Source organism: Epinephelus lanceolatus, chromosome 12, assembly GCF_041903045.1.
Source record: "Epinephelus lanceolatus isolate andai-2023 chromosome 12, ASM4190304v1, whole genome shotgun sequence".
In the NCBI taxonomy this organism is placed as follows: domain Eukaryota; kingdom Metazoa; phylum Chordata; class Actinopteri; order Perciformes; family Serranidae; genus Epinephelus; species Epinephelus lanceolatus.
This window is the reverse complement of record NC_135745.1, coordinates 19,316,440-19,342,875: the sequence shown is the minus strand read 5'-3', so window position 1 is coordinate 19,342,875 and position 26,436 is coordinate 19,316,440. Positions and strand designations below refer to the sequence as shown.

The window sequence follows — 26,436 nt, the reverse complement described above, 5'->3', positions numbered from 1 at the left end:
TTTTAAGAAGAATCAATAAAGATAAAATCACCGGAAATATGGCCTTAATGAGTGAGTACAAGTAAGTAGACAGGAAGTCTTGTTCTTATGGTGACACATTACAAAAACGCATGAAAATCATTAGTGAGTATTTCATAACCACAGCAGACTCAAGCTGAGTTTGTTTGCACCTAAAGAGATATGTTGCTACACACATTTGTGTTGGTAATATGAAGTTAAATATGCTTTTTACTACATTATGCTATTTATTAAATCTGCTTTCAGCCTTTGATATTAAAAATTATGTTCTTCAAAAGTGTGCTGGCACAAAATCACAAAAAAAAAATCACAGTCTTAATGACAAACTACCATAGACTTTATAAAATAGCTAACTACACACGGCTTTAGACTCAGCTGCGAGCAAACGACCAGCTGCTGCACACATAGTAAAAGTTCCCTGACTAATGGGTGGATCAAAGCCAGGATTTTATCAGGCCTCTCCAGTGGCAGAAGGAAGAATTATGGGCAAAGAGAGGTCAAGCCTTGGACCATGTATTTGTGTTTCACAGGCTGAGGGACATTTAGCACTCCCTCAGTTAATCAAAAAGAGTTTCAATTGCTTAAATTAAGGTTTAAAAGATACAGACCTACAGAAAGGTACGCAATAAACCTGTCTGGATTAGTTATCATGTTTAGAGGAAGCAGAAGATGAAGACGTGTCCATATCGCATATCTAAATGAGTCAGAGGTCACTCTGTGGCTTTATTTTCTATAATGTTTGCAGAAACACTTGTCAGTGTTGACACAGTGATAGACGATAAAAGGTTGGGTCTATATGTTCCCAGATTCTGGACTTCAATGTACTGCTGTTTTCACTAATGTGAAAAAATCCACCCATACTTCTGCATCAAACTGTTAAGCACCCTGGAATTAAGTGTCTGTATCCAAAAGTGTTGTTCCCTGCAGGTGTTTTGGGTTGTTGCAAACATAAATTCTACTCTTCTTCTGTGGTGGTGTGTTTAGAGTCCGTATGTGGACTTGCTTTTAGTCTTATCACCTAGTCATTTCTTGAAAAGCAGCTGTTTTGTTGACGTCTACCTACTTCATGCATACGCCACACATTTTATCGTCAGTGTTCATAAGCAATATGAGTTGGCTTCTTTCACTGTAGGGTTAAATTGGATTGTAGGGCGCCTGATTGTTCAGTAAAGTAACTTACATTGACATCCAACATCGCAGCTATTAAGGCATGTTTTTAAAACTCATTCATCTCTGACGACACTAACTTGGATTTCACAGCAGTTTTGCAGTTCCTCTGCGCGTATTACAACCACAAGTTGCTCTGAAAGGATTGGTCTACCTGTGACATCTGCGGCCTGAGATTGATCTCCTTCAGGTTGATGGTGTGACGCCTCAGGTTGTTGAGCAGCTGGCACAGCAGCACCCCGTCCCGCAGGGTTTGCGCCAGGTCGAACACCTGCGCCGTGTCCGCAGTCACCCGGTGGTTCGCGGGCAGCACGTTGCAGCTGATCAGCCACATCGCACATTGCCTCCAGTACTCCATGTTGTCGGACAGCAGGTGAAAACAGCAGGTTATTGCCAAATGTAAAAAAACTTTGAGTCTATTTTAAGCCCGTGCGCGGCATGACAGCTGCGCTCTGCGCCGTCCACTCATCTCTCCAAACTCCAGCATCGCCTCTGGAGGACAGAGAGAGCTGCTGCAGCTTTTGAGCGCTGCACAGCTGGAGGAGGCTGCCGTGAAACCCCCTCTATCTGTCTGTCTGTGTGTCTGTGTGTGAACTTCCCCTTCCTTCTTCTGTGATATTTCCACAGAGGTGGTCGTAAGATAATCGTTAGCCTTCCCCTTACTTCCTCTGTGATAGCCCATTTCTACAGAGGGGGCCCTAAAAAAAAAGCTTTTAAATAATTTTTACACTTCCCTTTACTTCGGAAATAAGTTACCAGTATATATGGTGCACCTGCGGAAAGGCTAAATTTGACACTTTTGTTTTTTTAACATGACAAAAATGTGTTTAATCAACGCAGGTTCTTTCCACCTTTGATAGGCTATGCATGCAAATTATTTCAAGGTTAACGCATATTCACATTACTCTATAAACTCTAAACATGCCCATCACATGTTCAGAACCCATCTTCAAATAAGGAATGACCAACAATCCAAAACCCCAGAATAGGAAATTTAAAGAAATAGGCTATAAGAAGGTAAAATCTGTGCATTTGGGAGGCTACTAGCAGCAACTGGCCTGTTTTTGGGGAGTTAACCAAATAAAATTTCTAGCACTTATTTAGTGTATCTCTATTTACTGTATGACAAATTGTGTGTGCAGAGTAATCCTTCCCCCTCACAGTCTCCCACTCTCAGCTGACATTCCACATGGATTATAAACAGCTTTGAGTTCTTTGTGGCATGTACGCTGGGAAGCTGTGATCTCTGTGTCAATATAGTCATACAGCGTGTGTTTCTAAGTCAGATAGTAAAGAAAAAGATCTGAGAGACAGGGAAAAAGACATCCTCCTGCCATGGGACTTCTACTGTAGATCACTGTCATTAAGCCCATGGAATAAACACAGGAAGGAAGCTGGGGGATCCCATCTTGTTTTACACTGAGTGAGAGAGCCAGATGTTTCCTCACACATTAGGCTCATAAACTTCGAATTTTATAAGAGTAAGTATGTTAAACAGGGAAACTTGCTCTCTTTATAACTTTAATTTAAAAAAATCATTCTTATACAAAGCAAATACTCACCTACAGGAAACATAATGCTGTCTACAGTATTAGATAATTTCCCTAAAAATAAATGAGGACAACAACAAATATTTAATTGGTCAGCATCTACTGATGGCTAATGAACTCTGGGGTAAAACACATGAGTACTCCTTGCACAAACACCATACAAAGCTGACACCTAATCTAATGTCACCATAGTGTTTGCTGACATTCAATTAGGTGTCAGTTTTGTATGGTGTTGTTAACTGTCCCATTGCTGAAGTTAGACAAGAACCAATTTGGCAATATTAGAAGGCAGGAAAAATATAGCAATAAAAGTAAAGAAAAGATAAATTCATGTCAACTGTATTTAAAGCTACATTTTTTACTGTTTATATTATTTGCGGGTGAAATTACACACACACACACACACACACACACACACACACACACATATATATATATATATATATATATATATATATATACACACATATACAAAGAATGCTTATCTGGATGAGTAGGGCAAGTTTTATATTCTTAAATCACTGTGAACATTGCAGCAGTGGGGTCAGCAGCTCATTTTTACCCCCAGGGGGCTACTGAGTCATAACCATAGACAGACAGTCTATGGTTATAACCAAGAAAAATAAATAAAGAAAATAATGTCTAAAATTATACATTAAAAGCATCAAAAAAACGTCAATTACATTCTAAAGTGATAAATTGAAAGATGAATTAAAGTAATGTTTTAACCTCCACACTAAATACATATTAAAAAAAAGATGATATAGGATATATTTTTATTATTATTATTATTATTATTATTATTATTATTATTATATATAATATAGACATATACAATATTTTATCATGTATAATATATTTTTAGTATAATATTTTAATGATAATAATTTATTGTTATTATTATTATTATTATTATGATAACAACAACAATCATAATACAATTTTAGAATATAAATAATATATTTTAATAATATTTTTTATTGTTATTATTATTATTATTATTATTATTATTATTATTACATATAATATAGACATAGAAAATATTTTATAGTATTTAATATATTTTATTATAACATTTTAATGATAATAATATATTATTATTATTACTATGATAATAACAACGACAATAATATAATTTTATAATATAAATAATATATTTTTGATAATAATCTTTTTTATTATTATTATTATTATTATTATATAATATAGACATATAAAATATTTTGTAATGTATAATGTATTTTCATTATAATGTTATTTTAATGATGACAGTAATACATTATCATTATTATTATTATTATTATTATTATCATGATAATAACAACAATAATAATACAATTTCATAATATAAATAATATATTTTTAATAGTCTTATTGTCATTATTACTGTCATTATAATCATTATTATACTACGTTTCTCCTCCATAGATGTATAATAATATCTCCTCTCTGAACTTCCGGTGAAGAAAAAAACGAAGCAAGCACGACACCGGAAATGGAACTAAAAAAAAAGAAAAAAAAAAGAAGCTGAACCGTCAAAACATAAACAGAGCAGTCAACCTTGTGTGAACGCAGTTAGCTTTCTTTACAGTCTATCTTTTACCAAAAGCTTTATGCACGCATTCCTAATGTCGTGTATTTACGGTCAGAGAATTCCTAGTCAAGGCACTTAGCTCAACTGCTAAGTAGTGAGGTGGAGAGAATAAATCTGCAATAAAGATTAGGACTAAACTAAGAAGTACGCCTCGTCGGGCCTTCGAGTAGAGGTAACGTTAACGCAAGCTATGCTAGTTAGCCACTACAAGCAACGCTAGCTGCCTGCTCGCTTTTTGACAACCAGCTGTTTGGTTGTTCAGCTGGACTGACAGCGGTATTTAGTTTCGATATTCGGTAGCCGCACGCAGGCAAGTTAGCATTAGCTCACGGCTGTAACACTGTCAAGTAGTCGAGCACTGCAGAGGACAATGCACTGTAAAGCATCACAAAGCAAAATAGGGTATTAGTCAGGCCTGTGAGCCAGCTACCAGGCAAGTTGGTTTGTTTGTGTGGTCACAGGCAGCAGGAGAGAGGTGGTAAAATTAGCCTGGCTAGTAGTTTGGAAGCTGCAGAGCTAACAGGTAACTTGTGCCCCACGGCACACAGTGTGGCGTCGGGAGTTGACAACACTTTAGCGAGTGCAAACAATGATGTCTGCTTACTTATGCATACAAGTTATCTGCTGTCTTAATTTGATCCATTGTTATCTTGTAACATTAACAACCTAAATGCTGTGTTTGTTCCAAGGTTCTCCCTCGGGTCGACGCAGGACAAAGGAGACAGGATGGCTGAGGCTGACGGCAAATCCACTGTGCTTAACGGTAAAGGATCACTGCAAGAAAATAACTACCTATTTATACTGACCATAACTGTGCCAGCTGTCATGCTCTTTAGCGTTGACAGATAATCAGAGGACATGTTTGCTTGTGCTAGGTGGCTCTGAGGAAAAAGAACCAGGAGAGGATCAACACAAAGAGGCAGATGCGTCTGGAAGCAAAGAGGGACAGACACAGTCATCTTCTGATGATGGTAACACCATTTTGTAGTTTTAACAACTCCCTAAAAGGTGCATGCTGCTAACATTGTTTGGTATTGTGGAAAATCTGCTTAAATATATTTTTAATTTTGTTCATATTTAAATTCACATATCTTTATTGCTGTGATACTTGATTATGCTGTTCCTGACATTGCTGGAGTTTAAGTTTCTTTAAATTTTTCCATCCTGATGGGATTTAACATTGATATAGTTTTACAGTGGGTTTTTTGCAGCACTTCCACACCTTTTGTTGAATCTCCCAGTGAGACAGTGATGTCTTAACCCTATCCTCCATGGCTCTGGCTTTCCCTATTTCTGTAGCTCCCAAAGAAACAGGAGAGGCATCTGGAGACAAGCCCATGCCAGATGTAGAAGTAGAGACAGGTGCAAACAGAGAGGGAGAGGAGGAAGAGGACACTGACAGCATGGATGGCAGTGGTCTCTACTCCCTGACTGAGGATGGTGAAAGAGAGAGTGAGGGAGGAAGACGGGAGAGAGCAAAGGATAAAGACGGTGGGAAAAGGGCAGCGAGAAAGAGGAATAGACCTGGCGGCGGCTCCAATCACTCCACCAGCTCAGATGAAGATGACGATGAGGACGAAGAAGAACAGAAAGATGATGAAGACGATGATGAGGCTATGGAGGCATGGCTGGGAGCAGAGCTCCGTGATCTGCGTGGTCCTATATGGCGGGCGATACCCTCGCTGCGCTCCAGGGAGATTGGCAGGGACTCACACCAGTTTGTGAGGCGCGTGTGTGGAGCCCGTGGTCTCGTGCAGAGGCTGGAGCTCCAGGGTCGACTGGAGAGGCACACAGGCTGCGTCAACACATTGCACTTCAACCCCTCGGGCACACGCCTGGCTTCAGGCAGCGATGACCTGCGAGTGGTGATCTGGGACTGGGCTATCCGTCGTGCTGAGCTGGAGTTTGACAGTGGCCACAAGAGCAATGTATTTCAGGTAAGGGACAACAAAGATTTTTACCTTTGGGAGCAAAGAATAAAAAACTCAAAAAATGAGTAGACGCAGATTGAAATGACGTCGGAGCATTAAATTGATTCTTCTCCCTGCCTGTCATGGACATAGGCAAAGTTCCTGCCTCACAGCGGAGACTCCACCTTGGCCATGTGTGCCCGAGATGGTCAAATCAGAGTTGCTGAGCTCTCTGCCACACAGCGGTGCAAGAACACCAAGCGGGTAGCACAGCACAAAGGGGCAGCACACAAGGCGAGTGTTTGTACTGCATGTGTGAATAGAAATGATAAGGTGTTTGTGCTATGAATTGGAGCTGTGGTAAATAAGACTCCAGCTGCCTGATGATAAAGTACGGTCTGTGTGTGTTTCTTCTACCTATTTTTGTTCCAGCTGGCCCTCGAGCCAGATTCCCCCTGCTCCTTTCTGTCCGCTGGAGAGGATGCTGTGGTGTTTGGTATTGACCTGCGTCTTGACCGTCCTGCCAAGTGAGTGAAAACATATTAAAGTTGACCAAAATTAAAGTCTGTTGAACTTCTAAATTGACTGGCTTGTGCAGTAGGACAGCAAAATAACATAACTTACAATATTATACACTGCTAATGATTGATTTCTGTTAAGGCAGTCACAACTGTCCGTTTTAGGTTATAGTATCCTAGTATGTAATATCCTGTCAGTGTTGGTAAACGCCCACTATTAAACACGTTCCTCTTTGCCATTGTTTTTCTGTGTTTGCCCCATGTCGTCATGATTTTCAAAACTTCCCCTTGCCAGTGCTAATACCTGTTTTTCCTTTGTGTCCCCTTTAATCTGTGTGGCAGTAAACTGGTGGTTGTGAAGGAGGGTGATAAAAAAGTGGGGCTGTACACCATTTTCGTCAACCCAGCCAAGACACACCACTTTGCTGTGGGCGGAAGAGATCAGTATGTGAGGTATGAAACAGATGGTGATTCTAGTGCCGATTATAGCATGATAATATTTGATATTGTTGCTTACTGTCTCTTCAATGTTTATTCAGTCAGTGTATTGCATTCAGTAGATGTCAGTCGGCCTGCCTGGTTGGTGTCCGACATGGAGGCTAAGCAATGTACTGCTGTGGAGGGGTCAACAACAACAAAATGTATTTTAGCCACTTAAAAAAATCAATATCAGTTTAAGTGTACGCTGTATTTAGAATATGTTTACTACTTTACCTTACTGTTCAACAGCGGTTTCCGACAGGGACCCGAAGCAGCTTCAGCCCTCTCCTCAAAGCCAGACTCCATTGAGAAAAACAGTGATTTAACACTGCTGAACACAGGAGCTGCTGGTCTACCGCTGCCGCAATCAGTTTCTTTGTTTATGTTATTGTGTGACTTTGGTGTTTGAAAGGGTTAGTTCAGATTCACCAAAGTCACACAACAACACAAACTAACTAAGTGATCGAGGCAGCAGCTCTGGGGTTCACTTTGCCAAAATTACTGTTTTTGTTTATGGAGTCTGGTGGCTTGACGAGAGCATAGATGAGGAATTGAAGCCGCCAACGGCTTCCCTGTAGAAACGGGCTGTCTGATGAAAAGGTAAAGCATTAAAAATACTGTCAATTTATTATAATCTTAAACTGTTTCAAGCTTTTGTTTTAGGTGGGACCTTTTTATAGGTTGCTAAAATACGTTTTGAGTTCCCACTGTCCACAACAGAACATTGCTTAGCTTCTGTGTCGGCACACCCCCAGTTTGGAGGAGTGGCAGGTGACATCTACTGTATGTAATACACTGAATAGTGATAAGTACCTCATACAACCCCACAAAAAATCGGAATAATCCCTTTTACTTCTTCATTATTTTTTCTTTTCTCACTTCCCCCTCTCCTCACCCTTTTTAGGATCTACGACCAGAGGAAAATCAATGAGAATGATAACAACGGTGTCCTGAAAAAGTTCTGTCCTTCACACCTGGTATCCAGTGAATCCAAAACCAACATAACCTGCCTTGTGTACAGTCACGATGGCACAGGTAAAAAGAAATGCACAATGAATTCATTTTAAGTGTATAAAAACCATCTTATAATGTCCTATCATAGACAGAGCAAAAATAAAGACATGAAACAGCTTGCATGAAAATTGTTTTATATTTCTATGGCATGATCTAATTTCTTGCAATCCCCATAACCCTTCATCCCATTTATATATGAATGAATTTTGATTATCCTCCCCTAATTTCTTATTCTGTTATGAACATATTTTAGAAATATTGAAAATAATGAGCCCCACACTTGATGTTTGCTTGACCTCTTAAAATGCCCAAACTTCTGTCCTTCTTCCTGATGCAACCACAATGCAATATCAGTGACATTGGTGAGGTCTATCCTAAAAAGCATTAGTGTGTTCTCATCTGCAGAACATCAGTAAGGTCAGGTTTAGAGCCTGTAACAGGAATTTAATTATGTCCAATTTATATTTATCTTGAAATCAACAACCTCATTGAGCTTGTGTGACTCTCCTCTGTCTGATAGAGCATCTTCTGCCTTTATGGAACTGAAGGGGATTAAACCAAAGTGTCTGTGATCCTTTCTGTCTGTGCAGAGCTCCTGGCCAGTTACAACGACGAGGACATCTACCTGTTTGACTCTAACCACAGTGATGGTGCTGACTATCGCAGGAGATACAAGGGACACCGCAATAATGCTACAGGTGTTAAATTCAGCTCCTAATAACAGCAATGATTTATTACAGTGATAAACTAAGGCCCTTTGTTTTAAAAATCAAACATGTCTGCCATAGCCCAGCTTCACCAGCATTTGCCTGAAGACTGACTGTTATGATTTGGCCGATGAAAGCTCTTTAATACTCTTGTGTATTTATGGGGCAATTATTTTCCTGCACTTTCCTGCAGTGCACTGCACTATAAGGAGACTCTGGTTAGCACACAATAACTCATCCTCTTTCATCTTCACCTCTTTCTCACAGTGAAGGGGGTGAACTTCTACGGGCCATGCAGTGAGTTTGTGGTCAGCGGCAGTGACTGTGGACACATCTACCTGTGGGACAAGTACTCTGCTCGCATCGTCCAGTTTATGGAGGGAGACAGGGGAGGAGTGGTGAGTCAGAGAGAGAGAGAGAGAGAGAGAGAGAGAGAGTAATATCATTTTGTTGGGTTCAAAGATGACTTAGGAAAAGTTTTATAAACACAGTGCGTCTGTAATCTCATTGTCTTAGTGTTGATTACCCATAATTTGTATTCAGTTGCAGCAAAATACTATTTTTTTAATATTTTATTGTGATAAAAATACACTTGCACTGTGTACTGGCTGTATATTTTCTTTAATAGTAGAGTTAGCTTGTTGCTCATACACCCATACCAAGAATATTCTCTGTAAAATCTCATCTTCATATTGTTCACCTCAGTCTTTCTTGCTGCCTTTGACAACTACAGGTGAACTGTTTGGAGCCACATCCCCATCTGCCGGGTATGGCCACCAGTGGGCTGGACCACGACATCAAACTGTGGGCCCCCACGGCTGAAAGTCCCACAGGACTCAAGGGTCTAAAAGAGGTATTCTGATTTTCTCTGTTTTATTCCATCCTGCTTTTTATAGTTTCGGCCATCATTCTATTCATTGTGGTTCCTGTTTTTGCATGGCAGTGCAGAGTAAAATGTTGTCATAAGTTAGCTTAAAAGGAATGATCAAACTAGTCAAAACTACAAAAAAATGAGATCCAGAATGTAAAACACATGTAAAATGACAGGCTATGTTAAATAGATTATGGTGAGACAATAAGCCATCCAGCTACCTCTCTTTAACTTGTAAAGACTTTGTAGTGAGTATCTTTGAGAAGTATTGGAATTTGTATCAAGGACATGTCTGCTCCGCACGCACGCTCCTGTTCCCCACATTCACACCTGCTTGTTGTGTTTGTCAAGGTGATGAAGAAAAACAAGCGGGAGCGCGATGAGGACAGCGTGCGCCACGGTGACCAGTACGACACCCAGCTGCTGTGGTTCCTGATGAGACACATGAGAAACAGACGGCCTCCGAGGGTGAGCTCGCAAACACAACAACACACCAGATGCAACAGATGTTAATTGGTTTCAGGGTGTGGAGCTTAAAGGACAAGAACATTTAATAGGTAGGTGGGGCCTCACAAAATTATGTTATTGGTATTCCAGTGAAGATTGATATTACCAGACCAGATCACAAATATGAGTTAGTGTAGAGCATCTTACTTTATTTTCAGTTTCCAAGGGGTGTTTTTAACAGCTGTAGATCAAAATGTCTCTGGATGCAATTTAATAGACCTACAACCCATCAGAGCAACAAAACATAATGTAGCGCTGAACAACGGACACATTTAAACAGACCACAGCGTGCAGAGATGTGCTGTGATGGGGTAGCATCAATATCACCCCCTTTAGATCTTGGATTAAAATGCGTTTGGGTGATTGAATTTCAATCGGATAGCACCTGACCGAATGAAAGCACAGGTGGAAATGCATCCAAATGCACTGAGGACAGATTGGGGTGGCTGTTGCTCAGAGATAGAGCGGGTCCTCCACCACTTGAAGATCGAGAGTTTGATCCCCAGCTCCTTCACTCTGCATGTCGGAGCATCCTTGGGCAAGATACTGAACCCCAAATTGGTCCTGACGGTTGTTCCATCTGTGTTTGAGTGTGTGAATGGTTACTGCAACTGTTCCAAACCAGCGAGGTAGCAGCCATTAGCCAGTTAGCGGGCTAAGCTACTAGCAAGAAAACAACAGGAAAGCTATTCAAGACACTCACGGATAAGGTGAAGGCAAGAGTCTGCTTTTAATTTGGTTTGACGACGATATACAAGCGAAACTTGGCGAATCATATGGAAATGGAACTATAAAACATAAGGTCACAGATTCGTCTGGTTCTCAGGCTAATTCCAATATAGATTCAAATATAAAGGCCACTTTCCAACATTTAGGACCTGGTCGGCAAGACGGTCTCATTCTCACGTTTCTCTGTTCTTTTCTTCTTTATCTCAATACAGGCCCGCCGTGAGGGTGCAGACGCAGACACAGATGAGTCCTGGAGCTCTCCAGATTCCTCTGATGAAGAGGAAGGAGGCCCAGACCACGTCCAGTGCATGTCCTCCTGAGCCACGCATTCATACACACACATGCATACATACATACATTACACACACACTTTATTGCCCTTGAATTGATGCACATAGGCAAGCACTATTGACACACTGGCACACCCAAACACTGACGAGCCACAGACTTTCTTTTTTTTTTTTACACACACATACAAACACACAGATAAAAACACACATTTACTCAAACATACATTTGAAGCAGAGTAACAGAGATGCTTAACGCCTGGTTTCCCAGCAGTTTTGAGTGTGAAAAATGACGACTACAGACTGCATACACACTTCCAGAATCCTGATTTTTTTTTTTTTTTTTTTTTTTTTTTTTTTTTGGAGAAATGTACAAAGAGGTTTAGTGAGTGCTTACATCCCTATAAACCACTTGGAGGCCCCCTGCTTGTCCATACATTATCTATATGCTCTGCATAGCCCCAGAACAATGTACTGTGAGTGTATGGCAACAAGCACCTCCTCTTTAGGTACCCTGTAGGAAGCTATACATCACCAGCACACAATCCCCCCTCTCTTAGTAACACACCTCTTGCTCTCAAGCTCTCTGTGCTGATGAAGGGAGGTTCAGCAGGGAGGAAGGGTGTAAAAATCATACCCTCAAACCATCCCCTAAATGTGACTTCCTTAAAGATTTCTCATAGAGGGAAACCCCAGTGTCCCCTCTCTGCATCGCCCCAGTCTCATACTAATTTCTGGCCCTGAGCTTGTGCAGCTAGTTGCATTTTTTCCACACATTTTCTCTCTGAGGACTACTAAATCCCTACATGCTGCATCACCCTACATGCTGCCCTCAAGCTACTCCCTTGCCTCCTCTTTCCATCGCCCTCCCTCTCACTGCTGAGTGCACTTTGAATCAGGGACGCTTTAGTTTTGAGACACAGACAAAAACGTGCACTGAGTGTGTGATTTTGGGGAGAAGAGCTGTATCCTTTCATTGGAAAACCCCCACAGTGAAGTTTAGTTTATTTCTATTGATTATTTTGTTCTGAGTGGGGAAATATTTTGCACTTACGAGTTTTTCGACTGAGGAAGAGGAGGTTTCTTTTGCTTCCACCAGCCTTTCCTCCTTCTCTTTCCTCTTCTTCCTCCCTCACTCTCCATCCTGACACCCATCGTTGACAGGAAACCTTTGACGCTGAGGTAGATGGTGTTTAGCATGTACAAAGGATGAGGAATCATGTTGGTATCTGTTGGGGAACTGTGTGATTTTTGAAGAGCCAGAACCGACCTGGATCAAATCCCAATTGAAACACTGCCCAAGTGCCAATTGAGATTGGAGTAATAAAGGACTGCACTTCCACATGTGGTTCCTTAAATCCCCCCTGTGATGCTAACAGTCTCAAATCAATTGTTCAGTGACATTTTTCAGACAAACTTGAACCAGGTCGTGTGTTTGCAGACAGCGCACCACTTGTGAGGAAACTTGTGTCGGTGCTGGATTAACAACGGCTCAAAGAGGAGGACAGGGGGGACGCGGGCGGCGGGGTAAATACGCTTGCCAGTCATTTGTTGTGTGAGAGCGATAAAGTCCAGCTTTTCTCATTTTCTATGAGAACTCTAGTTAGTTGAGTTTATATGTACATATATAAATATATATTAAAACTGTAAAAAAAATCAACTTTAGCAAATGCTGTTTGACTTCAAAAAAAGCAAAAAAAAGATGTCAAAACATTTGATTGGTATTGATGCAGAGGTTTATATTCTATATGAGGATTAAGTACTTTTAAAATCCAGAGAAAAAAAAAGTTGACTTGAGGCACCATTTTTCTTCATGTGTTTCCTTTTATGAATGACTTCCCTCTGTTACCAACAGAACAGCTGTCATTTCGAGTATTAAAGTTCTGATTCTCTTGTTCAAGAAAAAAAAACAGTATTTCCTTTCTAGATCTTTAATCCATCATTTGAGACAGTTCTATCCAGATTTTCCCACTGGCTATTTTTGGCATCTTGTATACATAATAAGGCGTTTGATGAACAATTTTTTGTCCACCACTGCCTGATATTGCGTTCTACCAGTTGAGTTGGAAATATGTACGATTCGTGCAATAAACAAAAAGACAGTGCTCTTGATGGTGTTGTTATTTCATTGTCTCACTCTGTGTCATTTTGTTACATACCGTATGTATTTATTGATTGACATAAGAGGCCCTATTTTCTACCTTGGAGACTTCACAGGCTGCCAGAAACATTCACATTAACTTTCTAGGGTTTGAGCAATAGGTTTTCTCACAGCTCACACTAACAGTGATGTCTTTAGATTACAGCGAGTGATCAGTATTCTAGGCCAGTATTTAATTTTTCAACGAGGCACTTGGGTGATCTCATACTGCACCTCCATTAACTTAGGGCAGTGGTTCCCAACTGGTGGGTCACGATCCAAAAATGGGTTGCAGGCCCATTGTGAATGGACTGCAAATGACTTGCTAACGTGTCAAGTTTGTAAAGAGAACACTTCATTTTGAAAAACTTAAAATTTCAGTGCCATTTTCTTGCTGTAGAGTGAGTGACTAAAGGACAGCTACTGAACCAAGACAGAAACTAGCAAGACGACAGGGTCACACAACACAAGAATGATGCTGAACGTCAAGCTGTGTGGACCTTGAACTGATGACTAAAGAGAAATCTGGACCCCAGAGTTAGGGGACTTAACAAGCGAAAGATTAAAAAAAATAAGAATTGCAGGAACTTGCAACAGAGTCTTAAAACAGCGATACTCAGCTTATGGCCAATGGGACAAATGGGTCACAAATGGCCACAATGAAAATGACTTCATTCACACTAGGATTTTTTTATGTATTATGAATGTAAATAAGGTGCCAGAGTGTAAGATAAAGCATTGAAATAGAGCTTGTTTATTCATATATATATATATATATATATATATATATATATATATATATATTTAAAAAAGAGCTAGGGAAGGATCCCCTTAAACCCCAAAAAGCCCCCAAAACACTGGATCCTACATTTCCCATAATGCAACAGAGAACTGTTTTGTTTCACTTTTCCTGTGTAGTAAAAGCCCACGACTTTCAAACTCTACTCTCCAAGTTTGTGATACAGTACCTTCTATTAAAAGATAGTAGATTTACAACAGTCCTACCATTAGGTATTTCTAAAATGATTTTTCTAATATTTTACGGAGAACAATGGATTGTGTTATAACATCTCCTGTATAACTTAAAAATCATTAAATTATTTAGTCTAAAGGATATAATTTTATCATTACAGGAATATAAAACAAAACAATATGCGTGGCAGGCCGTCTTTTAATCAATACATTTTGACGTTGCAGTTGGAAAAGCACAGGTTTAAGTAATAAAATTGATGACAGATGAATTTATTTAGCTGCCTCTGGGGAGGGTCATCCCTGTGTTACCAGGGTCCTGTGTCTCTTGATGTGAATTAGAATTGTAAAAGGCTGGCAAGGGCTTGTTTCTCAGTTCAACTTCCAAAAGAACAAAGGGATATTGATGTTTCAAATGCAGTTTGAATGGTAAAAAAAAAAAATCTATTCAGCCAATGTGGAGATATCAGTGTCTAAAATCAAGATAGCTGTCTTGCCCACACATGTAAGGGAGCAGGTTGTAAGGAGTATAATATCAATGGGCTGTAAGCTCCAGTCAGGTGATTTCAACATACTGACCCAGGGAAACAAACACTGAACAACTCAGGGAAAAAATGCTGAGAACATAAAACCCTTTAAAAGGTCTCTGTAATGAGTCATCTTAAGAGGATATTGAGCTAGGGAACACAGATAGATGTGTTCCCGCTTCTCATACTGTGCATGCTGGCTCACTGTCACACTTGAATAAAACATTGCTTTAAAATCATTAGTGGCACCTGTTCCCTTCCCGCAGCAATTGTTGTGGGAAAGGCCCACTGTATTTAATGGATGTTTCAAGCAGACACACTTCCTTCTTCTTCCTGGCTGTTTCCAGTGTGCAACCTGAGAGGCATCATTCCAATACTGTTTTCATAGCAGACATTTTGGCTCATAGTATGAACAGCACAGGTGTAATGGATGATATTAAAAATGGCCACAGTCCATTCAGATGAGCTATGGACTCATACAAATGTAATTTTTCTCACTCATCACTTATGACCCACTAGTGTCCAGGATGTTTCTGGGCGTGTACCCTCACAGAACGCAGGTGAGGTTGGGACTTATTTAAAACATAGCAATCAGTCAGATGCCCTCCACTTTCTTATCTCCATGACCTCTTGCATTACATTTTTATCCCATTATGTAAAAAGCGACTCAAGAGTAGTAAAACCTCTGGGAGCAGATGCTCATTTATGATTGGCTGTTTCAGATGAGAAATGACAAATAAAATCTTACAAATGATATTTACATATTGTTTTTATTCAACAGGTCTCTGAGCGGGATTTTAAACTCATCACGCTTTGGCGAACACTTTCCCCACACTTGATACCAGTCTCACCAAATCTCTATCTTTGATCTGACATGAAAGACAACCTTATTTCACATAATCAATACTGACAAACACAAACAGCTTACATGTATAAACGGAGGTGTCTGATCTGTGTATCTGACTTTAGTGCATTTTCTAGTCAGAGAACCTGAACTGATGCGTACAGGTAACAGTTACCTAGTTCTCTGAACTGGTGTTTGGAGCAAACCCAGATCTAAAAATTGAAGTTCCACAACACATTTCAGACACCTGTGAAACTTAAGAGAACACAACTTCTTTCTCATCACTCTGACACACACTACTTCTCTCACTTCTCACACCAAACGCAAAATGTTCTGAAATCACAAGGGTATAGGAATTTCATGAGACAGTCGATGAAGTGTGAAACCAAAAGAACATGTACATAATTTAGTACAAATGCAGCACAAATAGCCCTTTGCAACTCATCCCAGTTTGTTGATGTGATTTTCTTGTAAACAAATAAAATATATCTTCTGGAATAAGTTGCTTATTGATACAGTAGGACAGTATAAATCTCTCAATCACAGGAGGCAACAGTTGGGCTTCCAGCCTGCTACAGTTGGGCAGGAAGCCCGCACCTCAAGCATGGAGGAGATGTGATCTAACCTATCAAATACAATCCGCCATGACACGGTGCAGACATAAATATTAAAAGAGGCACTATCATGGGCTTTCACTTGTTGCCTCACTTATGCTAATGTGCAAACACACACTCACACATCACACTGATAAGAGTCTGAAGACACAAGAGCCAAGTGTCAGGTGTGTTATTCCTTGTACTCCAGAAACTGCTGCAATCTTTTCCGGTGCTCTGCAGACATCTGAACAGCACTGAGGATTTTAAAAAAAAAAAGAAGATATACATAATAAATTAATATACTCAGCATAATCTTGTGATTTTGAGATGGTCCATTTTCATGACAGGCCTTACTTCAAGTGATTTCCAAAAGTGGTTGTTATCCTGTAGATGGCAGTCTTGAGAGTGGCCCTGAGAGCAAAGCGCAGTGTTTTGTAAGTGGAGTCTCCCATGCTGCTGGCCGACCTGACAGGCTTACTGGAGGCGTGAGGCAGTTTGAAGTGGCGATCTACTGCCTGAAGACAAGGAGGACAGGACATATCTGCTGTCAGTGTGTGCACAATGATCCTGTGTCTGTACAGTTTCCCCCATTTACCTGATATCTCTGCTTCTTGTGACAAGTAAAGATAGTAATTTACTTTTAAACATTTGAGAATTCAGTCTGTTAACTTCAAGTTACATTTCAGTTATATCTGTTTGTTGCACAGACACAGATAAAGTCTTGCCTGCCTGAAACACCTGAGTTTGCCTCTTAACCCCCTTTCCCACTGGACAGTGATGGAAATATGACACCCGGGTGGACATGCTAATTTTAGCCCCTTTTCTAGAATGATGCAGTGATGCCTCACCACAAAATACCGTCTGTCCACATCCAAGCAGCGCTCAAACACTGTTTAAAATCTAGTTGACACTGAGTTTTAAAGAGAGACTGAATAAGTATGAGATACAAAAAAGAAATAACCACCAGAACATTTTCACTGGCCTCCATTTTGCTTTCTACTGTTTACTGACTTGTTTTCCGGCCCGTCTGTGACATGATAAGTGACACATCAGAAAAAACACCAAGGCACACACATCTACCACAGAGCATATGTATATGAATCTGGTCTACTGGCAATGAGAGTCTATGGACTATTTTTAACACCTTTTCCCGCCTTAAAAAACTGCATACACTCACTAATTTTGGCAGGAAGGGGTATTAGAAAAACACTGGAATTCAATTTGTGTTGATTGATAGAGATATTTAATTGAAAAAGTCTACAACAATGGCCCTCCTTCTGGCCCTTTTTTCATGATTTAGATCACCTGGCCCCTTTAACTTTCTGAAATCGTATCAAGCACAAAGCACTGCACACGCTGTTTGTTTTAAAGGCACAAAGTTCAGTGCAAAGTTTATATTAGCAAAGCCAATTCACACACTCAGTATAATACAGCTGGGCAATGAAATGTGATAGCAGTCAGGTTTTAATCACAGCTGTCCCACGTGTATGTGCTCTCAGGGTAGCTGCAATAAAGTACATCAGCTTACCTCCTGTAAGAACAGCATGCAGCTGAGAATGCTGGGTAATGTAGTCTGTACAACCCCAAACTGGTCCTCTGAGAAGGAGGCTTGAACAAGGTAAGACAGCCCTGGAGGTGGATGTTAGAGGAGATAGTTATGCAGATGTTGTCTCAACAGGTCATATTCATATTAAATAAAACTGCTGTGCACCGTCTTTCCCACCTTCTAGAGCCCAAATGTGAGCTTGGCTGTCTGCAAACAGAGCTTGACTGGAGGCTTCTGGAAGCTGTAAGAGGCCATGTTAGCTACGTACTAAACAGACAGATGCACATTTACAGTAGACAGATGAATCAGGAAGTTGTTAGATAGGTTTTAGTAAGACTACACTACAACATGCATGCATGGTCCAAGGCAATTTACATAAACCTCAGAAAGCAAAGCAGACTAACCAAACTAGTTTCTACAAACAGGAAACGGTACAAAGCATGTATGATATTCAGCTGTGATCAGTACCTCACAGTTCTGATAAGATCACAAGGACAAGATTTCTAAACATTTGATTGGTACTTGCATGACACGTGTAACACAACTCCTTAAATCAGTGTTTTAAAGTCATTAGTGAGGCTCTTGTGACAGCTAGGGGGATGGAAAAGAGCTACATTAGTAATGTGTGCACACTTAAGCCCAAAACCAGGAGTTAAATTAGTGATGCCAGCAGGGTGGGGGGTGTTAAAATCTGCCAACACTACTGTCAGGTGACTGCATGCAGGGAGCCCCTCACATCATTCAGAAGTCTACAGAAGACACCATGCACATGCCACACATCCTTACCTTGTTAAACAAATACATTATCAGCACCCGCTTTGCCAAGAAATTTTTAACCTGGATGGGACAGTTAAGTATAAAGTTGTTTTGCTTTCAGTATGTTGACACACATGTAGAAATAATGGCTTTTCACACTTAACCCTGGGGCTGAAACCACCCTGATAACTTAAAATCTGGGATAACCTCACTCTTTAGATGGATGTACACTCCATCAGAACAAAGACATATGGTATGACCTCTACTTTATCATCAGTAAAAGACATCAGTAACCAGGCCACAGATGAGTCACATATTCTTAATTCTGTTGGCACTTTTCCTGTCTCATCTCTCTGGTGCCGGCACAGAAGTGATTGGTGTGATTGAACTGTGAATGAGGAAAGTAGAGAAAACAAATGTGGAGCAAATGGAGCTCTTTCCATTTTCACACCTGTGCAAAGCTTTGCCGATCACTGCATAAAGAACGAGATGACTGTCTGATAGTTGATTTGAAAAGTTACAAAAATCAAAGGAGACAGACCTCTCTATATGACTGCTATTGTTAGCCCGAGTTAAAAAAGTGTTAAGTATGAAAAGCCTTTTGTCAATGCTGGAAACATAAACATACTAACATCTATATTGTAGTTCTGTATTGTCACAAGAATGAGGTACCTGTTCTTTTCTGTTCTGGAGGAACTGAGCCAGGAGACTTGGTTTGGATGGTTCCTGTTTAGGACTGGGAACTGAAGCAGGGGATGACAGGGGACTGCCGTTGGCCTGTGAATCTGCAAAGAGAGACACTAAATTACAAATAGGAACCAGCAAAAAAGCCTGACACGCAGATGTCTATCAAAGATCTACTTATCTACTAATTATCTACTGCTAGACCTATGTAATGATACCCTGACCCACTGACAAGTTGTCATAATGCCAGGCCAGAAGTTTCAACACCTCTGGTAATAGCTGAAGTTTGCTGATTAGTTCAGGCTATGTCCACAATAGGTTTTCAGTAAACTCTGGGATTGCAGTTTAGTCTGGACACTTGGAAACAGACACCCACATTCAAACTCCTGGTAGGGTCCTATCAATCATGATTTCATCCTTCTTGTGTCGGAAACATTACTCCTTTCCCATCACCACGGCCCCCTCTGGCGATGGATAATGCTCCCAGTACCGCTCTAATATGTTGATGTATTTGCTTTGCAATGACTCCCAATATAAGTTGTCCGCTGCCTTGGCCACCTTATACCCCTTAGTTACTTTCAGTGACAGTTCCAACTCATTGTCAGTCCAAGCTAAGAGCTTTCTGAGCTTACTCTTCCTCCGTAGTATTTTCTGTAGCTAAGCAACCAACCACTGAGAAGATAATCTGTTTCCTGCTTACACAGGCACGCACATGCCAAGTGTACATGAATGATCACGTGATTTAAGTTTTCAGGAGTTAGTATAAACAGAGATTATTCCTGAAACACTGCAAAAACACTTGTGCACATGGATTTGTTTTCATTATACAATACTGTTTTAAATGAGCATGTATTAGTGGACGTAGATTCAGTCCTCGGAGGTGAATATATATAAAAGAGTAAAAATAGTTTCAGACCTAAACAGAACAGATCAAACAAGGCGACGCTCGTCACTTACTGGCTAAAATTATAGCTTAAAGTGACCTGATGTCTTCCATTAGTTTCCTCTCACCTGTGGAGGTGGACCAGAGTTTTGGGGCTCTTCTCATGATGTGTGGACTCTGCACTGTGCCGAACCACGGTGAGCACTGGTCCACAGGAGCAGTAAGATGCCGCAGGGCAGGAGAAGCAAAAGGGCTGTCCAGGTCAGGAGTGAACGGTGCTGTCAGGGGGCTCTGTGGTGGGCCGCCAACAATAGAGCGTGCAAAGACCGAAGCTGGAGTTTTCATCAGTAAAGTGGGCCTCGGGCTCATCAGATCCTCTGTACCTGAGGTTACTTCAAGACAAAAAGTGGAAGAGGAAGGATAAAGGGGACTGGTCATGAACAATTAAGTTTATCTGTTTTATAGCGACATACCTGATGTCTCAGATGAAGTCTTCCGTTCGCTCCCAGTGGACAGTGACTTGGCCCTGCCATTGGTTGCAACAGTGTCATGGTAGGCTATGAGTCGCTGGGTCAGATCAGTCAGCAGAGACAGACACTCCTTACTGATGGCATTCCAGTTATGAGGATGGCCACCTGGGCGAGACAAGAATGAAAAAATACATACATTTGGCTTTTGTTATAAGCTACTTATAAATACAATCTGGATGTTTGAAGTGCATCAAGATTTATTTCACACAAGAAAAATCCAAAACAGCTCAAAGACAACATAACACACCTGGCTGACTCAGACTGAAGACCTCACAGCGCCGTGACGGAGAGTGCTGAGACAGCAGAGCCAAGTCCTGCAGAGCTAGAAACTAAAATTTGGGAAAAGACAAGTTACAACACCCAAATCTGATTATCAGTGAGCACAAAGTAGAGAAACAATCTATTTTATCTACCTTTAATATCACTGGCTGCTTGTCAGTGAGAACTTTAGGAAGACACTGGTGGGCATCCTCAGTAAAAGACGACTGCACAGGAAAACTGTACACCTGCAAATAAAAGGAAATTTATTAGATGACATACTTCCTTAGAGTAACGGTCCTCAAGTATAACTTTAATTGATCATGAGAGATGACTTCTGGGGTTTTCACCATGAATATTACAATCCAGTTAAGTGCTCAGTGTTCCTCAGATACTTGAACATTCAAAGCAATGACAACATTGCCCCCTAGTGTCTGTAAATAATTTAAAGGCAAACAGAGGTAGTCTGCAACACAGCACTCTACTTTTAAGCTAATTACAGCCACAATCAGATACAATTATCAGAAGAAGGCTGAATCCATGCAACTTTATGGTGGCCACCATGGCCAGCTGGCACTCTCATCTTTGATAAGTTGTAATTTTTGGATGTGCTCAAGTCAAGTAAAAAAATACTGATCGGAAAAAAGAGAATGCAAAGGAAGGGGAAAAGTGTGGAAATTTCACCTCTGCAGCAGTCTTTGGTTTTGAAACATTAGGGACTGTATTAATTTTGTCATGTATTGCTACACATACCTCAGTGACAAAGATCCTAAAAAGCAGCAGAGTGATGTGCCATGTGAAGAGGAGGAAGGTGGCACTGATCCACAGGTAGTAGAGCAGGGAGAGGTCCAGCAGCCCAGCTATGCTGTCAAGAGGGTGGGCAGAGCTGGAGGTGGAGATCACAGACAAATACATTATTGTAGTCCAGGAAGCAGCAGTGTGTGGCTGCAAGTGAGTTTGTTTAATTATATGTAACACATACTGACCTGTTCAAATGGAGATTGAGAGTCTTACAAATCCATGCTTTTGGAATGTATCCTGTTAAAAATAAAGTGAAATATTTTGTCTATTAATCAGGGTTCTCATGCATTTTCATGGACAAAATTTCAGATCTTTCCCATGACTTTTAAAGGACCCTTGATAAAAAAGATGTTCTTGTGCCACTTGCCCAGCGTTTTTTAAAACAAGTCAGGTTCAAACTCTATTCAAACATAATTTCAGGAAGCTGACATACATGAAGAGAGACAGAACACGGTGGTAAAATGAAGAAACTCGCATGATCGTACACAAAATGTCACAAACAGAAGCATATCAGAGCTACGTCACACTTACAGCTACAAAAAATAGATTCGCCATTATGTTACATTTCGTGGAAGGTTATCCACAAAAGATTTCTGTAACAATTGTATTACATATAACAATATTCCCAGACTTTTCCAGGCTTTCCATGACTGTTGGAACCCTGATCACTTCTCACAACTTGGTGTAGAATAAGAAGAGCAAAATAAAAACAGAGCTCCGGTAGAATCACTAACAATAAATAAAGGCATGCCCATAAAAGAGACCTAACTGGGGCGTATTTGGGAGAAGATCATTAAACTTTTAACTCCTCTGGCACTTGGTACTACGATTTAACAACACTGTGTCACTGAAGATTTATGTGTAAATAGAGATAACTTACCCAAAAAGAAATACACGACAATGAAGTTCCTGACAGAGTAAAGTGCTTGAGTAGCGCTGCACTTCACCACCATAGTTAGGGATCCCTTAAAGCGAAGGTATTTGTATTGCTGAAAAAAAAAACAAATGGGTGAACACAGTTACCACATTGCAAGTTTTTTTCCTAAAGTTTGGGCCAGCCTGTGTAGATGGAGCTATCAGGGCTTAAGACACCTGCATGTCTGCATGTTGATTGGCAGAAGTGTTACACTAGATTTTTGTCTTTGAATAGTCACCAGTCAGATAAATGCGTAAACTCACAACACATACCTGAACAGGGTGAAAAGAGACAAAGTTCATGTTGTAGATCACACCCAGCAGACTGTGAGAGAATCCAACAAAGGCTCCAGCCAGCAGAAGGATGAGGTGATACTCGTTCAGACACATTTGGGGGGAACTTTCAGTGCTGAAATAAAATCAAGCAAATTAAACTATGGCTAAAGCATATACACAAAGCTCAGCACGATAGTTTTATGTGGTAGCTGCTTACCCATCACTCTGTGTGACAGGGTAGCCGATCATCTCATATCTGCCCCCGATGGTGACGGCACAACACCAAGCCACAATTATTCCCATGATACAGTGGGCCAGGGAGTTGACACACTGGCGAGGGTGGAGCAGCTGACCCAACAGGGCAATTTTCGAACATGCGATTGTTGGGATGACTGAGGAGAAACAGAAAAAACAACCAAAGACAAACATAAACATATGCGCTAGCTGTCAGATTTCTTGTATTTTGCTATCTAGACACAGTTCCCAACTAGGGATGGGCATCAATTTTTGATTATTGATGATTGATTGTTAAGGCTTTTGATCGATCACAAATAATTTTGATCGATAGTCGCAGTGTTTCCCCTACAATGCCTGGCATAGGTCCGGCGAGCCGCCGTGCCAATGAGACCCCCCGCCCGGCGAGTCGCTGTGCCAACGAGACCCTTCCGCCCGGCGAGCACGGCAGCTCGACGGGTCTACGAGACCCCAGCCGGACCTATGCCAGGCAAAAAAATCAGAAACAGACGGAGGCTCTCATCGCTCTCCAAAGCCTCGGCGGCTTCCCTTGAGGCCTCTGAAAACACTACGCCATTGAAAGACGGAGGTTTTGCTGAAAGACGGAGGTTTTGCTGAAAACTGAAGCCTCAACTCTGGCTGGCAACGGTTGTAAACACCCAGGGGTGAACTGCGCATGCGCGCCATTCTTTCTCTTTGGCCTTGTCAATTAATCGATAATTGATCGTTAATTTTTTTGATGATCGAATAATGAATTTTGATCATTTGCCCATCTCTATTCCCAACGCAACATTACATGAATGTAATTATAAATAAACTAAAAATTTTATATTTACTAGTAAATTAAGTAAGTGGGGTATTATTTTTAACAGTGCTATCATACAATGCATTAATTACTCTATTAATGATTAAACTGAACAATGATACAGTGTATCAAATGATTTAGTCCTACTGTATCACATGCAGACACTTAACTTCTTCTCCAGGTAGCTGTCACTTCTGATTAATTCACCCCAGATACTTTTTTGTTAGAGATGCACCGATACCTATAACAGCATCGGATATCAGGTCCAATACCATGCGCGTGTACTTGTACTCTGCAATTTTACAGCAATGTGACGTTAACCCCTCAGTTGAGCCTTTAAGCTGTAGAGGACGTATAATGTCAGCAGTTTGGAATCTTTTTAAGATAAACGAAGGAGATGAAAGTAAAGCAGACTGCAAACTATGCTCTGCTAAACTGTCAAGAGGAGGGGCAAAGTCTAGCTCATTCGACAAAAGCAATCTGATAAAACATCTGATGAACCAACCTGACAATGAGTTCAAGGAGTTTTGTTTGATTTGTCTTTTGCACGTAAACTCTGAACTGATGAGCTGATTTAATGCAGCTTTGCATTCTGAAACTGACCTGTCACTCCCACAAAAGGTAAACAATTACAACCACCTCCTGCCACTTACCTGTGTAATACTCCAGGTTTAGGAAACCCACCATGATGATCACGCCACACAGCAGGATGAAGGAAAAGATGGCACTTGCACTCGTTAAGAAGGACAGGCATTCTGTGTGTAAAAAGCTGTCCACAGTGAGCATCACACAACTTCTGACAGCTATGATTTAAATCAAACAATGAACATGGTGACTGACCTGATATCGTCTGAATGGGGTGGAGGAGGCTGAACCTGCTGAGGATTACAAAAACTGCGGTGATGGGTGGCAACAACAGGACAGCCCAAGCAATACTGGCCACAGCTCTCCAGCAAACCACCTAAACAGAGCAGTCAATCATTACTATATGCACGACAAACACAATCATCAACTCACCTCAACAGAATGGTAGCTATTATGACACTGACAAAGCATCTGCTTATCTGTCCGTATGTTATGAAAAGGCATATTAGGAGTTTATGCAGGCCTACAGTTTGATATATTTTCTCCTCAAAACCCTGTTGCAACATTGCCTACACTCAAAATCTGTGAAGTATCTTAATGAAAGCAAATGTAGTAACTTATTCATCTGTAAGGACTATAATAAGACATTTAATTTTCACCCTTTCATCTTCTATGGTGTTAATGTATGTGAGTTAAAATGCCCTGTTGTTGAAAAGGTTAGAAAACAAGGACCCAGATTTTTTGTTTATCCAGTGAGTGCTTTTTACAACCAGGATTAAAGTTTAAATTTTGAGTCATCCTTTAAAGTATTTTCTGACATTTTATCAGCTAAATAAATTGACCAATCAAGAAAATAATCAGTAGATAAATTTATAATTAAAGCCTTTTATTTTGTCATTTTCTCTTTGTCTGGGGTACTTTGAGTCTGATCTTTCATGTTTAAACGCCAGATTTTGTAATTATTTAAAGTTAAAAGATTGAACATCTTGACGTATGTAATTGCACATTTACTTTGCATATCCTATTAGATGATCTGTGCGCTTAGCAAATCATATCTATCTATACAATTGGACGTACAGACGCCCTTTTTAAAATGTATCACTGCTCGATTTGATACTTTTTTTCAAACTAAAGTCTCTTAATGGTTTCAAAAATTGATTAAAAAATAGAATAACAACTGTATCTTATACTGACATGTCTTGGGAAATCTTTTTTTTAGTTGACATTTGTATAACGTTACATACAAGTATTTTTGAAACAGGTATTTTGTTAATGAGTCAATTAATTTACTTCGAGTCTTTTTGCTGAATATGTTTATATATCGTATCAAATTTATTAACCTTAGCCGTTCTTTTCTTTCTTGCTTAATAACTTTTTTTGTGTTTTATGTCGCTTAATAAATGCTAAAACAAATGTTAGCTGCGCTCACACAAACTAGCATAAACACAGGCTAATTTAAGTTAGCACGCTAGCTCACGCGATACATTTTTTGTTTTAAAAATAAAAAAATAAGTTCACAGACTCACCTTGCGCACAAACCAACAACTTTGCTCTGCAGAAAACATGTTGCTTGGAAAAATGGAGAGCCTAACGACGACAATAATCTCTTCGGCTCTCCTGCTGTCAAACTATTTTCCACTCTTTCCCATATCGCGCCACATGCATTCAAAGGACCTCTGAAGGACCCCCGGCTAAAGGGTGTCCGTGTACTTGCCTGTTGCCAGCGTCAAAGCCA

At 40.4% G+C, this 26,436-nt stretch overlaps 3 protein-coding genes across 5 annotated transcripts in view; 1 reads left to right on the top strand and 2 right to left on the bottom strand.

Annotated features, from left to right (window-relative positions):
- LOC117271586 (guanine nucleotide exchange factor VAV3-like) overlaps positions 1 to 1,765 on the bottom strand; it is a 68,638-nt gene extending 66,873 nt beyond the window's left edge. For both annotated transcript variants that reach the window (XM_078173087.1, XM_033649867.2), the window contains exon 1: positions 1,340 to 1,765. In XM_078173087.1, coding sequence (XP_078029213.1) covers positions 1,340 to 1,543 — 204 coding nt within the window. In that variant the 5' untranslated portion in view covers positions 1,544 to 1,765. The remainder of the gene's footprint in view (positions 1 to 1,339) is intronic.
- Positions 1,766 to 4,253: 2,488 nt separating this feature from the next.
- dcaf8 (DDB1 and CUL4 associated factor 8) lies at positions 4,254 to 11,522 on the top strand. The gene is made up of 13 exons (XM_033651172.2): positions 4,254 to 4,501; positions 5,019 to 5,092; positions 5,205 to 5,300; positions 5,629 to 6,266; positions 6,393 to 6,533; positions 6,672 to 6,766; positions 7,100 to 7,210; positions 8,142 to 8,272; positions 8,842 to 8,949; positions 9,226 to 9,356; positions 9,692 to 9,811; positions 10,181 to 10,297; positions 11,278 to 11,522. Exons 2-13 carry the CDS (start codon positions 5,056 to 5,058, stop codon positions 11,383 to 11,385), a joined length of 1,833 nt encoding a protein of 610 aa, XP_033507063.1. The 5' UTR covers positions 4,254 to 4,501; positions 5,019 to 5,055; the 3' UTR covers positions 11,386 to 11,522.
- A 4,217-nt stretch (positions 11,523 to 15,739) lies between these two features.
- Positions 15,740 to 26,410, bottom strand: ndc1 (NDC1 transmembrane nucleoporin). 2 transcript variants are annotated; one of them, XM_033649609.2, is made up of 18 exons: positions 26,228 to 26,410; positions 24,957 to 25,077; positions 24,770 to 24,871; positions 23,295 to 23,469; positions 23,075 to 23,210; positions 22,767 to 22,875; positions 22,072 to 22,123; positions 21,839 to 21,971; positions 21,241 to 21,333; positions 21,075 to 21,156; positions 20,771 to 20,932; positions 20,426 to 20,689; positions 19,403 to 19,515; positions 18,761 to 18,811; positions 18,152 to 18,215; positions 17,957 to 18,057; positions 16,783 to 16,943; positions 15,740 to 16,682 (listed from the first exon to the last, which is right to left on the bottom strand). In XM_033649609.2, the coding sequence occupies exons 1-18, from the start codon at positions 26,264 to 26,266 to the stop codon at positions 16,619 to 16,621; spliced, it is 2,022 nt and encodes a 673-aa protein (XP_033505500.1). In that variant the 5' UTR covers positions 26,267 to 26,410; the 3' UTR covers positions 15,740 to 16,618. The 2 variants fall into 2 exon arrangements, with proteins under 2 accessions (XP_033505500.1, XP_033505501.1); XM_033649610.2 differs by lacking the exon at positions 18,761 to 18,811.
- Positions 26,411 to 26,436: the final 26 nt, after the last annotated feature.

Excerpts from the sequence above, each read along its gene's own strand:
- ndc1 (XM_033649609.2), bottom strand. The coding sequence starts at position 26,266 with ATGTTTTCTGCAGAGCAAAGTTGTTGGTTTGTGCGCAAG. Across the intron at positions 19,516-20,425 it reads ACTCTGGTCCACCTCCACAG|ATTCACAGGCCAACGGCAGT; the intron begins GTGAGAGGAAAC and ends CTCTCTTTGCAG. Across the intron at positions 18,216-18,760 it reads TAATGTATTTGTTTAACAAG|CTTCCAGAAGCCTCCAGTCA; the intron begins GTAAGGATGTGT and ends GGCCTCTTACAG.
- dcaf8 (XM_033651172.2), top strand. The coding sequence starts at position 5,056 with ATGGCTGAGGCTGACGGCAAATCCACTGTGCTTAACG. Across the intron at positions 6,534-6,671 it reads ACAAAGGGGCAGCACACAAG|CTGGCCCTCGAGCCAGATTC; the intron begins GCGAGTGTTTGT and ends TTTTTGTTCCAG. Across the intron at positions 9,812-10,180 it reads GACTCAAGGGTCTAAAAGAG|GTGATGAAGAAAAACAAGCG; the intron begins GTATTCTGATTT and ends GTGTTTGTCAAG.